Source organism: Lactuca serriola, chromosome 1 (assembly GCF_051521515.1).
Source record: "Lactuca serriola cultivar US96UC23 chromosome 1, Lser_US96UC23_V15, whole genome shotgun sequence".
In the NCBI taxonomy this organism is placed as follows: Eukaryota; Viridiplantae; Streptophyta; class Magnoliopsida; order Asterales; family Asteraceae; genus Lactuca; species Lactuca serriola.
Window position 1 is genome coordinate 8,178,690 of NC_136408.1, and position 16,750 is coordinate 8,195,439.

The 16,750-nt window shown below is 33.6% G+C and overlaps 1 protein-coding gene across 1 annotated transcript; it reads right to left on the reverse strand.

Moving 5' to 3' along the window:
• Window positions 1-15,712: 15,712 nt before the first annotated feature.
• On the reverse strand, window positions 15,713-16,453 carry LOC145051198 (uncharacterized). Its single transcript, XM_078999312.1, has one exon. The coding sequence runs from the start codon at window positions 16,451-16,453 to the stop codon at window positions 15,713-15,715; it is 741 nt and encodes a 246-aa protein (XP_078855438.1).
• Between the last annotated feature and the right edge of the window lie 297 nt (window positions 16,454-16,750).

Consider the following 16,750-nt stretch of genomic DNA (forward strand, 5'->3'; position numbering starts at 1 on the left):
AAGTGAGTTAAACATGTTAAGCGTTAACATCCATCCATGACACAATCAAGTTTTCACAAAATTCTAAAGTTGCTTATTAAAAAAAATTAAAAATTAAAAATTTGGCCATTCTTCGAATTGCAGAAAAACAAAAAGGACGTTGACTACTCAAAACCGCCCGATCCATTTTTACCGTCTTAATTTTATTTATTTGTTTTTAGGGGGCGTTCGGATTGAGTTTTGAGCATAAAAGTTCTTTGTTTTTTGTTTTTTTTTTAATTATAAAATATTTAATAGAAATATTTTTTGAAGTGCTTCATTTTACGTGTAGATACTTATATATTTTATATATTTTGCCATATTTGTTTTTTTACATATAACAGTTTATATTTAATTATATATGATAATCTTTGACAATAAATTACATAAATAACATCAATTTATTATGTTATAATTTCAGTTTATTATGTTTTATGCCATATTTATATACTATGAAATACATTATATTATAAATATATACAAAAATCAGATTATGATATGTGAGTACAAATATTGTAGCTAAAAGTGCATGATTTTATGCACAATGTATAAGATAGTGTTTGTTTTTTGTCTGCAGATCTGCATGGCCTCTTCTGTCTGCATCGGGCAGACCACGCGCAGACATTAACCTTCGCAGACTGTTTGTTTTTTTGAAGACTGCAGACCTAAAAATGTCTGTGGGTCCTCTTCTTGACGCAGATGTGGACCAGAGTCTTCTAACATCTTCAGACATCTTTTAACCTAAAAAAACATGTATATCTTTATTTTTTTAAAGTTTTTTTTAATTTATATTTTTTTCCAACTTTATTAATGATAAACAATTTGAAAAAAAATTACAAAACTTAAAAAAAAACGTTCAACGATACAAGCATGATATTTTTGACAAATTTATAAATAAAGATTTATTACAATAATAGTCGTTGAAGTTGTTATATAAATATGAAAAAAAAAATAATAATATATTCTTATATTTTTTTTGCCAAATTTTGTAAAACATTATTTAATACAGTATCGTCAATATCTCGAGAAAATATTTATGGTACGTTTTTAATGGATTTAATTGAAAAAATTGAAGTTTATTTCCATCCATTTATGTATCAAATTCTTTGATCACTAATTATAATGTTTAGTTATATCTTTGCAACCAAAGTTGTTGGTTTTTATCAAATATATACGTTAATTCATATAATTTTTATTTTTATTTTTTATACAATAATACATAAAAATTGATTTAGATTCGTTAATTATCTATAACAAAGTCATAGAAATATTAAAAAATCACTTTGAAGTTTAAAAAAATCAGTTTATTTTAATAGCCTGCAGATGTTAAAAAAAACAAACAGTCTTATTTTTTCAGACTGCAGACGTTTGGTCCACATCTTCTACTGTAGAGGTCTACAGATGTGGTCCGCAGACTGCAGACATTTTGTCTCAGAAAAAACAAACAACACCTAAGTGTTTAATAGGGGAAGTTCAAGTTTAATCCTTCAATTTTCTATAATCCATCACTTGTAACTCTCAAGTTTGTATAATTTGTCACTTACAACCCCTCTATTTTACAAAATGATATTTTCCATCTCTTTACTTTTTAAAATATCACTTTTACCCATTCATTTTCTAAACTTTTATGTTTATCTTCTGTCCCCGTAAATATCACTATAGCTAATAGTACAAGTGGTAACCTGTAACAACCCGAGATTTTGCAGGTATTTCCGAATCCTCTCTTCTATTATTATTTTGTCATTTGCATTCCCTGGGGTGGAAGAGTCGATCCATGAGAAGCCTAAGGGCTAAAGTTGCAACTTTGAGAACAAGACTAGTACGCTAAGCGTACATAAGGTACGCTAAGCGTGCTAGGCGCGCCCTAGTACGCTGGGCATACACTTGTGTACGCTAGGCGTATTGCCGACAAATGGAAACACTAATATTTAGGGTTTGGGTGCTATATAAACGTCCTTATGAGCTCAAAACCCTTCATCATCTCAGCCTCTATAGTTTTGAGCCGTTTTCCCCAAACCCTAACCCTATTCTTGAGTGTGTGAGCTAAAAGTGGGTGTTTTGAGTAGTTGGAGAAGAAGGTGTTGCATCAAGAAGTTGGAGAAGGAAGACAAGCTTGTAGATCTGAGGTTTCTTTGTGCTCTAGAAGCTCCAGGAGGTAAAAAACTCCAAACTTTATGCTTGTATGATGTAGATCTTGCCATGCTAGCTTTATGGAACCAATTCATGTCCCACACGTCCCACGTTGGTGCATGTTATGATTTGAATGAAATAAACTGTCCTTTCAAACCCTAAAAAGGGTCCTAAGTGATAAAAATGATGTCCTAATGGCTGAAAGTGTCTCACGCATGTAGTAGAAAGGTCTTAATGGGTTAAGACCGTGTATCAGGAACATTCTGGACGTCCAAAGCCTTAAAGTTAAAGACTTTATGGTTCTAAGACACATTTGGTCAAGGGATATGGAGTCTGAGCTTAAGTTCTTAACCCATTAAGCACTTATTAGGGTTTTTGCAAAACCTTGCATACACCTCGCGTAATTTCTGTACGCCCAACGTACTAAGTCAACCACCCCGATGGCAGTCAACGCAAAACGGAAGTACGCCCAGCCAGAGGAGTATGCCCCGCTTACACCCTCTATTGGGTTTTTGACGATTTAGGCTTCGGGATTGGGCTCCTTTTTGGGCCTTGCTAGGCTTTCTGAATAAATGTGTTTTGGGCCATTAATGGTAATAGATCTTAAATGTGGCCGATTTGGGAGTTGGGGCCCAATTGGGAAAATTTGGCCAATAATGGGCCTTAAGTATATGGACTTTTGGATAGTGGATTTGATAGTTGGGCCTTGGCCCAAATTAGAGAAAAGGCAAAATGGACTAGGTGGACCCTTAGTCAGGATTGATATCTTATGTGTTGACTTAGTGTTTGTTATTTTGAATAGTTCGGGATTTTTGGTGAGACAACGATCGGAGACTTTCAGTCCAGTTCAGCACTACTTGTGAGGTGAGTTATCCTCACTATACTAAGGGGTCTAAGGCATCAAGGCCGACCCATTGCATTGATATCCTAGTAGTTATTGATATGTTGAGTATGAGTTAGATATGCATGTTAGTTCGATATGCTAGTATGGTAGATCTGTAGGACTACCTGTGATACTGTATGATTATATGTATGAACATTATCTGTTACACGTTGACATGTTATGTGGGTAGGTTTACCCTGGAGTATGCCAGATATGAGCTGAAAACCAAGAAGGGCATGCCAGGCTCATACTGAGGACTCCTAAGCATTCCAGATGTGACCTGAGGGCCAAGAGAGCATACCAGATTCGCACTGAGGGATAATGATTTCGTTACAGTCCAAGGACTGAGGGAGCAAGCCAGATATGAGATGTGGGTCTGTAAGGCAAGCCAGACTCATACTGTGGGCTCATGGGTAATCCAATTTGTAGAGCTGTAGACCCATTCCATGTTGTTATTATGTGTACTATTCGTTATGTATCGGTATTTAGGGGGAACTCATTAAGCTTCAGGCTTACAGTTTCAGTTTTGGTTTCAGGTACTTCGGATGACTGCAGGAAGGCGAAGGCGTGATCGTACAACTCCTCATATTTTATGATTTTGATTTCTGGGATACTATGACATGAAACTATTTTGAAAACACTTTGTAATAATTAATGGTTTTTAATTGGTTGAAAAAGTTTTAAATTGGTTTGAATTTTATGGATGTTACATAACCCCTCTACCCCTTTACTTTTTGAAATATCACTTTCACCCCTTCGTTTTCTATACTTCGTGTTTATCTCGTAGTATATATAAATACAATTTTCCCTCATTTACTTTGTAAAATGCATTTTTCATTTCTCTCTTTTATAAAATGTTACTTTCACCCTCTCAATTAGCTAATACTACAATTGTTAATGCATAATGTACAAGTATGTCAATGCGTAAAGTGCAACTTTAATCCCTAAACTTTGTATAATCCGTTATTTGCAACCCATCTATTTTGTATAATAATATTTTTCATACCTTTAATTTTTAAAATATTACTTTCACCCCTCCACCTTCAACTTTGTAAAATGTCAATTTCACCCATTCAACTTTCATCCCTCAACTTTGTATATTCCGTCACTTGCAACCCTTTTATTTTGCAAAATGATATTGTCTATCCATTTTACTTTTTAAAATATCACTTTCACTCATTCATTTTCTAAACTTTCGTGTTTATCCCTCGTTCCTATAGTATATGTATATAATACAAATTTCCCTCGTTTAATTTCCTAATATGAAACAAAAACATGTAAAAACTCACGACAAAGTGCAAACTCAACTACCAGTATAATGCTAAATACATAATAAAACAAAGAGAAAATTGCATATTTGGTCTTTGAGGGTTGTTGATTCCTTTTGTTTCATTTAATGTAGTTTTAAAATTGCAATTTTTACTTGAGTTGGTTTGATTGTGGATTTCGTCTTTTTCCAAACAAAAACAACTAACTTACCTTCATGATATTTGTTTATTGACAAAACTGCAAAAATGGTTCATAAGGTATGCATTTTTTACATGATTTAGTACAAACCATGGAAGTTTTGGATTGGAGGTCATTTTAAGCTACTTTGCTTGTGGTTTTGGTCCCTAAGAAAACTGAAAAGACTAAAATGTCTTTACGATACATTATTTATATTTTTTTCTATTTAATTTAAAGTTTTATTAATAAAAAAATATGGGGTCTACCTCTTTATATCTCTCTCTTTTATTTCTTTCTTTCTCTCTCTCTCTCTCTCTCTCTCTATATATATATATATATATATATATATATATATATATATATATATATATATATATATATCGAAACACACACTACCCATAAACGTTATATTCTTTCCTCTACCACTATTCGTTTTCACCTCCTTTATCCGTGAACCAGATCAGGAGTCCAAACGACACCAGAACACTGGAAGAGGTTTGGAAAGATATCAACCTCGCCACTACCAACCACCTTGCCGCCTACACCAAAGGCTACCGTCGCCACCACCAAGGAGTAGGATACGGCTTAATCCTTATCAAAATATCAGGCATGCCCGACTACACCTTCCAACTCATTACCCTCAAATAAATACATCCATCTCTTTTTGTGACATCCTAAAAACCTTGAAAAAATATTTCATTTTTATAAAAACATTTCCACACGAATCCATAAATAACAACCATTGTTTTCAAATCATATTATAGCAAATCATAGTATCAGGTCAATCTCTCAAAACATAAAACCATAGGAGGATGTGTATGATCACACATTCACCTTCCCCCGATCATCAAAAGTACCTGAAACATTGAAATCAACAACTTTAAGCAAAAGATTAGTGAGTTTACCCCAAAATACCTCACACAACAATACATGCATACCGTGCCCACAGTATAAAATTGGATTGCCCCGGATTTGTTAGCGTACAACACAAAGTTGTACTGCCTCAACCCAACCGTAGTATGTTGATATATACAACAGATAACCAAACCAACAAGTACAGGGAATCATACAGATATACTAATCTAACAAACCACTATAACATAGCAACATCCAATATACAAAGATTCATAACACAATCTAGTGGGTTGGTATTGGTGCCTTCGACCCACGAGTACAGTAAGAGAACTCACCTCATAGTCTAGAAGATAACCAAACTGATCATATATCCAACAACCGACTCTACGGGTCATCTATACAACAAACAAGGTTTAAGTCTCGATCTACAACCAAAAATCCTCAGTTTGACCCAAAGTGGTCAAAGTGAACGGTCAACGGTTAGAAAGTCAATGGTCAAATCCAGCTGACATACGCTCGGCGTAGCAGCTCTACGCCCAACGTAGAGCTTAAGGTGGCAAAAACGGGTGAAATCAGGGCTACGCCCAGCATAAGGCAGATTACGCCCAACGTAGCCACCTGATGCCCAAACTTAATTATTAAGTCCTTAAAACAAACCAACAACTCTTCCTATTTTCAGACCTATACTATGAATGTCTTAATGGATAAAGTCTTTGAAGACTTTATCCATTTGCATGGCCATAAGGACAACAAATCCTAAAACTAGGTCCATAAAGTTTTCTATTGCTCAAGAAAACATGCATGAATAGAGGAGAGTGACCAAGCTCTCATTTTTATGAGTTAACCACCCTAAAAACGTCTGGAAATGGTACTCCAATTGTCCAGAGTAGCTCATACTCACAATGTTTTAAAAACTGGTTTTGTAGTTGAACTGATATGGTGATCGGTTCCCGGTTCAACTAGTTCGACCGCCTAGTCAACCGGTTTTTATAATTTTTATCGTTTTTCTTATTTTCCTACACATACGTACATATATAAATCATGAACTTGATGTTTATTAGTTCAAACATTAAAAATATACATAAAAATAAGTTGTAGATCTATCCAAATACATTAAAATAACACATAACCATAAGTTTTAGTGTTTTACATCAATCCATATACATAAAAAAGAAAATAAAATATAATAGCAAAATAAAATATAGTCTTAGATGAATGCAAACACATCAAAAAAATTTATAACATTTAACATATTTTTTTATTTAAAGAAAACTAAATAAATTTGAAAAAAATCACCAAAGTTTATTATGCAAATGATTCTTTCCCATGTGTTTTTATTCGATTTAACTGATTTATTTTGACCAGTTCAACCGGGTTTTTCTAAAAACCAGTCGGTTCAATCCGATTTAGAAATCGACATAAAACCGGTAATAGTTGAACCACTCTCTCCCTCGGTTCCTGGTCCAACCGGCCGGTTCAAACCGGTTTTTAAAACATTGCATACTCATATAAACCATGGTTATGGGGAAAAAAGCATGAAATTCTTAAGCATACCTAGATCTAACACACAAATACATCAAGGTAGAAACTATCTACTTTCTGGAGATGGATGAGTGGATGCAAGTCCCAGATCTACACTGATTTGAGCTCCTAGGTGGTTCCACAATGCTCTTCTTCCTTCAAAAGTGAACATAAAACACTCCAAAGGCTCAAAACTCACAAATGGTGATTAGGGTTTTCAAGGAGGTCATTTGGGAGGGTGGAGGCTGAGATTGGAAAGTGCCTCAAGGGGTTAGAGCCTTTAAATAGGGCTTTAGTCCCATGTCCATACTCCCCCCTACTACACTCAACGTAGGGGACTACCTTACGCCCAACGTAAGGAATAATTTTTGAAATTAAGCTTTTAACAAATAATAATAATAATAATAATAATAATAATACCTCAAAATATCGGATATTACACTTTCTATCTCTATAATTTTCACTTATTCCTCGTCTCCCCCACTTCATCCATAATTCTAGAAAAAGAAAATGATTGTGTGTCTATGTCTGTGAGCCAGAAAAACTTTATCTATGGCCTGATGAAGGGGGATGCCGGTGGAAATATGATAATCAAGTCCAAGATGGATTGCTGGAATTGGTGATTACCTTTACGATGTTGGGATTCCCAGCTGTGTTTAGATCCAATTTACTCATAAAAATTGGGATTTTTCTTGAGAGATTGTTGTGGCGGGATCTAATTTCGTAAGAGCATGAAGAGTGGTGAGCTATTTGGGAATCATTCTAGTGAGACTGTTGTTAGCAAGGACGAGTCTTTGAAGTGATTATAAAGCATAAAACTTGGGGTAAATTAAGCTAGTGAGCTCTATTCTCTAAAGTTAACAATGGTGATGTTGTCATTGTTGTATGTACCCACACCAATTTGCACATGTATTGTTCCCTTTCCAAAACAACAGATTAACTCGAGCATCACAATCACCACGCTCAGGCTCAGGCTCAGGCTCAGGTAGATAGAAATTATTTGTATCCTTTGCCATATCTTCTTTCAAGGATTTAAAACGGGTTAATACCTGTGAATAAATTGTCCCTAATATTCAAGACCCCTAATCCGTTCAAACCAGAAAAATCAAGCAATTGACCTGAAAACGAGTTAGAATACAACCAGATCTCTTTCAAGAATGTCATTTTTGTATAACATCGATCTTTCCCCTAAGTTTCTGCACATTAACCCATAAAGCTTCAAGTTGTGAGCCTGAAAACGACGAGTGGTTGTAAGAGGTGGTGGAAGAAAGAAGATAACTTCTGTGGGTAGTGTGTGTGTGTGTGTGTGTGTCGAGAGAGAGAGAGAGAGAGAGAGAGAGAGAGAGAGAGAGAGAGAGAGGAGTTTTGCCCTATATTGTTTTTTAATTAATATAATAAATAAATAAGTAATAAAATTTAAAAGAATTAAAAGAAAAATAGAAAATAAATACACAAGGATGTTACAGTAATTTTAGTTTTTGGATGGACTAAAACCACATATAAGCATGGTAAAAAAAGACCATCAATCCAAAAAAGTTGGGGTTTGGACTAAAGCCCAAAAAACCATTTTTGCAGTTTTGTCTTGTGTATATTTTTTTCTATTTAACTTCAAGTTTTAATAAATAAAAAATGAGGGACCTCTCTCTCTCTCTCTTTATATATATATATATATATATATATATATATATATATATATATATATATATATATATATATATATATATATCATGGTTGTAAAAATCGCTCGATGTTAGCTAGTCGGTGGACTGTGGTCAAGGGATTAATCGGCTAGGCGGAGATTAATCGGGGACCATTAATTGCTAATTTGTTAGATTTTAAAAAATTAAATATGACTAATATCATATAAAACTTCATAAATACCACTAATATCATAACAAAATATGTTAATATGATAAATACAACACTAATCATACCTCAAATAGTTTCTATTGAGATATAACTTCTTCAAAGTGTTAAAATTTCATCGGGCTCTGCTGTTTCAGTCATTTTGTATGCATGGATTAATCGCTAGACGCTCTCTAATTGGTCAAGTAGCGCCTAAGGATTAATCAGAGATTAATCGGGATCTAATCGGGATTTTTATAACACTGATATATATATAATGATTCTTTTGAAAAGACTAATAAATTGAAGACATTGTGGACAATTCTAAGAAAATCGATTTCTTTAATTAATTTAATTATGGTAATTCGTAAAAAAAATATTCTTAAAAATTGGATTAAGAATTATGTAGGGGTAAAATGGTAATTGTAAATATGCTCTTGCATTGACGAGATTCGTAAATCTATAGCTGATGCAGTGAACAACGGACTTGTCTTGGACTCTCGGCTGACCAAACGAATTATTTATAGGATCTTTTTGTGCTTGATGTAGGGTAGAATCTTGTTGTGCCTTTGCCTTGTACGTGTTTCAATGGAACCGATAGACCGGTAAATATGTTGGCGGGGATCACGGAGATGTATTAGAAAACCATGATGGATCTTATAGGTGTTTAATGCTTTGGGAAATGCAGCCACTAAAGATGGAGATATTCTTGCCATTCCCTTTACTGTGTAATAATTCATATAATCGTAAGGTTTGTTTTTGGCTTGATTGTGCTTTTTGCATGTGATTTTGACGACTTAAAGCACCATAATCAAATTACAACTTCTTAAAATTGTTTTGATCCTGAATAAATTAATAATCATATGTCTTACATAGAATCACATCTAACCAAACACTCATTTCAAGCGATTATTACCACTTTAAGTTGTGATAATTAGTTTAAATTAACATCAAAACATCCCATATTAGTTTTGGTCCATATTTATGGATCATTGCCTACTATAATTTTCTTTTTTGTACAATTCACTCTTTTGTACTACCATTCTCAGTTTTCAAAGTGTGAACAATGTTTTGATTATTGGTTTCTTGTTCAATATGCAAAGAAATTGCAGATAAAACAGATAGAATAATAAGGAAGTGAAAACAAATATAACCAATTCCAATCCATCTCGGTATATATTCGCCGAATGGTATATCTTTTTGATACATAGCATATAGTCGTGTAGTATTTAGTTTTAAATAAATATCATGACATGGTTTTTCCATGTTTAGTTATTTATGGAATAAATGCATGAGATAGCATAATGTACATTGGATTTTCTGCTTATCATGGTTATGGATTTGTAGGAAAGTATGAAAATGATGAAGGGTTCGGCTATATTTACGTTTCCTTATTTTCAGGAATGGAATTGAAGATTGAAAAGGACATGTGACCTATGTAGGATTCATCTGTGACACAAAAGAATTTTTCAGGTAAACAAAATCTCACTGACCAAGGCTAACATATGAAATCATTCAATTCAATTAGTGCATTGGTAAATACAATGCTATTTTATACATTTAGGCTATGTTTGGGGTAAATGCAATAAATGGCAATCTACTTGAAAAGTATGATGCTATTGTTAGGAAGAGTGGAATATATTTTCAAATAAAATAAAGTTGTAAAAAGTGTTTATAATTCACAGTTTAGATAAATGCTTTAATGGTCCATGTTTGAACAAAAGTAACATAAATGATCCCTGAATAAGAAAATTAACAAAAATGGTCTCTATTTAACTTTTGTAATAGACATAGGTCTTTTCATGCAGGGACCGTTTAAAAAACATAACCTATTCACTACCAAAGACATAACCGACTTTTTGTTGTATCTCAATGCATATATGACTTTCTTATCTTGAATTCTTGTTCTTAATAATAATAATAATAATACACTATTCTAACTTCTTTGCAATAACTGTAACTAAAATTTCAACACATGAAAATTGATCCTTCAATTTTGGAGATAGATTGTGATGTCATCATAGAAAAAGGTATATTTAGAAAAACACATAGAACTAAAGTACACAACTATATTAAATTGATATATAAACATGAAAAAAAATACATATAAAATGAAAGTGTACTGCTATTTTAGAAAATTGGTCCCTATCGCAGAAAAAAATAACATAACTGCTCCATGTGGCATAAAAAATAACATAACTGGTCCTGTCGCATAAAAAAATAACATAATTGGACCTTGTCTATTCTTTGAATGGTAATAAAGTTGCATAACCATTTGTTTTTTATAAGCTGTAAAAATGTCATATATTGAGACAAAAGCAGCAATGTACTTTAGATTCTTGTTAACTGCATGTATGAAAAAAAAATCATGTAAAAATGTCATTTTTTGGGACCAAAGCAACAATGTACTTTAGATTTATGTTAAGTTGCATGTTTGAAAAAGAATTAAAAATCACATAAAACTAAAGTACACTGTTGTTTAATGGATGTCTAAACATTTTTTTTTGGATTCCGGTTAAGTTGCATTTATTAAAAAGAAAAAATACACATAAAAGTAAAGTACACTGCTAAATTATATAAACATGAAAAAAAAAATGTATATAAAATGAAAGTATACTTCTATTTTACGAAACTGGTCCCTTTGGAAGAATAAAATAACATAACTAGTCCCTTTGGCAGAAAAAATAACATAACTGGTCCTGTGGCATAAAAAAACACATGAAACTACAGTACAATGCTATAATGGATGTGTAAACTTTCTTTCTGAATTCCATAGTAGTACCAGAAACAAATAAACATACGACATATACAAATATAAATCACACCATACACACATACCACTTATGCATTTAACAAAAGTACATTGGTATTTCTTGAATATAACACTCCAAAAAGCCATTTACTTGGTGTATTTTGATCTAAACAGAGGCTGTTTATGTTAATAGTTTGTAAATAGGGAAAAAAGAAATCCAAAACATATACACACATCATACACACATACCACTTATGCATTTTACATACTTTTGATTCATACAACCAAAAGAGGAATAAAATATACTAAGAACATGGGGAATAAAAGAAGAAGAGTGAAGAAGTTAAGAGGCTAAGCTGATGTATCAAGGTTATGTGCTGCAGAATTATGATTAGATATACGATGGAAAAAATAATGTTCGAAAACGCCGACATAATTACAATAGTGAGTGGTTAACTTGAAATACAAATATTGTAATATTCGTATCTCTAAATAAAAAAAGAGTAAATTACTAGAATAGTCTATTTGGTTTAATATAGTTTACATGTTTGGGCTTTAACTTTTTGTTTTAACTTAGATCGTTCGTAAGGTCTGTTTTTTTTTTTTTTTTTTTTTTTTTTTTTTTTTTTTTTTTTGTCTCTGATTTAAAATGACCAATATATTTTTCTTGATTATTTTAATTATTTCATTTATTTTTAACCTTTTGAAGTAATTCAAAAGTAGTTTAATAAATATGAGTCCCGCACACCTTTTTTGCGTCCATCTTTGTCTCTTTTTCTCATTCCAGTTTTAAGAAACCTACACAGCAGACCTAAAACTTTTGGTATCCTTCCCCACCACCAACACCGGACCAGACTTCAAACTTTTGAAAAAAAAAACGGAATATAAAAATAGTTACAATTAAAAAAAAAAAGTTAATTACCAGATGTTAAACTACCTAGAACTAGAAGGACGATTAATGTAATTTACTCTAAAAAATAAATCAATTATTACAATGAAAACGACAACATTTCAACTGATATGACTTTTCGATGATATGGGAGGGTAGTAATTGGAACAATAACAAGTGAAAACGGGTGCATGTTAGGCGATGCGGTATGGGCCAGAACGAGAAGCAACTGGGTGAGGTGGTACACCTTAACGGCGTCGTGACAGGGGGAACACCGCCCCCTCCCCCCCCCCCCCCCCCTACTCGTTTTTGCTCGTCGAGATTGAAGCTGGTTGGCGTTGCGACCAGATGAAACGCACAAAATTTAAACGTTTTCAAACGTTTAAATGGCAACGGTATAAAAAAAAATTAACTATTAAAAAAAATCATTTACACTATAAATACCTATCATTTTATAAAAACTTTCACACAATTTCTCTTCTCCTCTCTACATACTTTCAATTATATTAAAAAAAAAATATGGACCCTTTCGACTCGTCCGATGATTCAGATGACGATATTTTCTTCATGATGTATCATTATTACACTACCGACCTGCTACAACCAGACCCAGCTCCGCTACTAACAAGACGTGCGGTGTTAAATAGAAATCGCGAGGAAGGACACGAACATCTATATCGTGTTTACTTTGCGGATAATTGTGTGTACGGGTCAAAGGACTTTAAAAGAAGATCTCGTTTGAGTAGGAATATATTCCTACGGATCGCCAACGCCTTGGAAAACCGATATCGCTTCTTTACTATACTTTTATACAAAATAAATAAAAATCTAGTATATGTTTCTTTAATTTTACAACATATGCAATATATTTTTAAACTGTAGTTAATTTATGTTTAGGTATGAATTTTTTCAATTAAGATATGATGCTAGAGGTAGACGAGGGTTTACAACGTTGCAGAAATGTGCTGCGGCCATTCGTTTGATGGCTATGGGGGAGTCACCCGACACCATGGACGCCTATATGAGAATGTCCGAAAGAACTACAAGGGAGAGTTTGTATACATTGTCAATGGGTGTTGTTGAAACATTTGGAGACGTGTTTTGCGGAAACCTTCGTTGCATGATTTGCAAGAATTGTATGCGGTGCATGAAGAACGCCATGGGTTTCCTGTAATAATCGGAAGCATTGATTGCACACACTGGAAATGGAAAAATTGTCTGGAAGCACAGAAAGGGCAATACGCAAGTGGTCATCACATATCACCTTCGTTGGTTTTAGAGGCTGTTGCTTCTCAAGATTTATGGATTTGACATGCATTTTTTTGGGGTTGCGGGTTCCAACAACGACGTCAACGTTCTTGATCAATCGCCAATATTCGACGGTCTTTTGAATGGAAAGGCCCCGGATGCTCCTTTCACAGTGAATGGAAACGAATACAAATATGGATATTACCTTACAGATGAAATATATCCTCAGTATTCTACATCCGTGAAGGCATTCCGCCACCCGGTTGAAGAATGAGACAATTTTTTAAGAGAAGACAAGAAGGAGCACATAAGGATGTGGAACATGCTTTTAGAGTGCTGAAGGCGAAGTGACATATAGTTGAACATGCAGCACGACCATTGGATTTAGAAACTCTATGACATATCATGTATGCATGTATCATAATGCATAACATGGTAGTAGATAAAGGACGAAATATAGCACACTATATCCCAACGGAGCCCATACACGTTCAGTTTCAACCAGAAACAACATAGTATTTACATCAAGTTGTTGACATTCAGGACGCAAATAAACATAGACAACTTCGAGAGGACTTGGTAGATTATATCTTCTATGGTAACAATAACAATAACGAATATCGTTGTATTTTTTTTGGAATTTGGATGTTATGTATAGTTTAATTTCTATGTTAATTTTAATCTTTAAAAAATGTTTTTATTGTATATTATTTATAATTTTTAAACATTATGTTTTATTTAAAAATATTTGTCTAAATTAAAAAAAAATTCAAAAAAAATAAAATAAAAAATAAATTTTAAAATGGAAAAAAATTGGTGTTATAACAAGATGCAACATGGTAACCATTTTCCCACTTGGTGTTATAACATCACTGATGATGTGACATGTAAGGTGGCACCAAAATATTATTATGACTAGTTACCCACACCTTATGCTCTTAGTGGTATAAAAGTAATTAATCCTTTAATTGTTAGTGTTACCCAATTTTGATCATCATTAAAACGAATTTCAAACTCGTTAAATGAGGTTTAAATGGGCTTTTTATATGTATGTTGAAAAAGAAAGATCCATGTATATTAAAAAAATACATACTCTAAATAAACATAGGTATGTTCAGAAATGAATAAACGCGTTAAAAATGAATATTCTTATATTGTTCATTTCACAAAAATTCATATAACTTCATTTATATACATACTAGTCGTAGGGGTGCAAACGAGCCAAGCTACTCGCGAGCTACTCGAGATCGGATCGTTAAAAGCTCAACTCGAAACCGATTTTAAACGAGCCTGAGCCGAGCTCGAGCTTAATATTAAGCTTGTTTATTAAACGAGCTCGAGCTTAAGCCTATTTCACAAAGCTCGATTAGGCTCGCGAGCCTAAACGAGCCTTTATATAATATTATTTATTATTATTTATATATACTAAAATAAAAATATATTAGGGGAATTATGAACTTCGGGTATTAGTAAATGAACTTTTTAACGAGCTCGAGCCGAGCTTAAGTTTATTTAGGCACGCCCGATAAAAACGAGTCGAGCCCGAGCCCGAGCCGAGCTTGTATAACTCTTTACGAGCTCGAGCCGAGCTCAGTAAAAGAAAGCTCGAATCGAGCCGAGCTCGAGCTCGAGCCTCATATAACTTAAACGAGCCCGAGCTGAGCCTGGCCAGGCTCGGGCTCGGCTCGGCTCGTTTGCACCCCTAAGTCTAGCCGTTTACCCGCTCTAAGCGCCGGACGGCAAAGAGTTTCTTTCAGAAGATAGTTTTAATGTGATGATTAGTTTCCTTTAGACGTGAGCTATTCATTGCGGCCATTTGGTAGACTATTTTGTGTCGAATAGTTCATTTCAACACATAGTTTTTTGCTAGGTGCATAGTCATACAATACGACAGAAGTAGAGTTTACATTTGGAATTTTATCTAGTAGTTCATACTTGATTTTACAATATATAAATAACAATATGCAATTATGTAGTTTTGTACATTTATAACATGTCCAATATATAAACTACACCAATCTGCAATCATGTTGCTTCATCTGCTAGCCTGCATTAAATATCAAATGAGCATCTAAGATACATATTTGAAGAAATTGTAAAATAATAAGTTCTTGATTGTATCTTGTTAATCACATAAAACTTCTTTGTACACAACGTTTGATGTGTAGATTCTATCTTTATCAAACGTTTTTTCCGGCTTTACTAATACCTTGGTATTGACACGTGATATTCCTCTGGACAACGCCACATGAAGTTTGCCATGTGAGAATACTGATTCTGGCAGATAAACACCTACATTTGGAATTATTCGTCCTTGAGCTTTATTGATTGTCATAGAGAAACTAAGCTGAATTGGAAACTGCTTTCTCTTTAGTTTGAATGGGAACATCTCATCGTCAGACGGGCATAGAGGAATTCTTGGTAAAAACACTCTTTTTCCAGCATGTTGACCAACAACTATCTCTACATCAATGACATTTTGTTGGAAAGCACGACATATCAATATTGTGTCATTACATAACCCATTTGAAGGATCGATATTTCGCAAAAGTATTACTGGGCACATAGTTTTTAACCGAAGATAATGAGGGGGTACACCACTAACATTTAGCAAGTTCAAATATTCCATCGGATATAAGTTATTTTTGTCATCTTCCGCTTCATCAAAACTGTAGTAAACTTTTTGCTCGCCAGAAAATCGTTCGATCAACTTATTATTAATCTCATCAACACTTTCATTTTTAGTTGACAATATCGCCCTCGAAATGATAAATTTTGAATCGGCGTCGTTGGATTGCAAAGAAGGAAATATTGCATCAATTAGAGCGTCCACTGAATTAGTTTTATCAGTGTATGGAATGGACATGTTATCAGGTATATGAGTAAAGGACTCGTCCAATGTTTCCTCCTTTTCATCACCAACTCGTAATAAAAAATCAGAAAACCATGGGTCATTTACCGCTCTCATGTTGTGTAACGACCCAAAATTTAAGACCAAAAATTTCTTTTAATAAAACATTACTTTAAGCAAAGACATCATTCCAAAACATAATCTGAGTATAAGTTTTCAAAACACATGTTCATTATCAGAGTAAACATTCCCAGGCTGGCAAATCTATGGTGTGTGCCATGCGATCGTCCCGAGCTCCATCATCCGCTATCG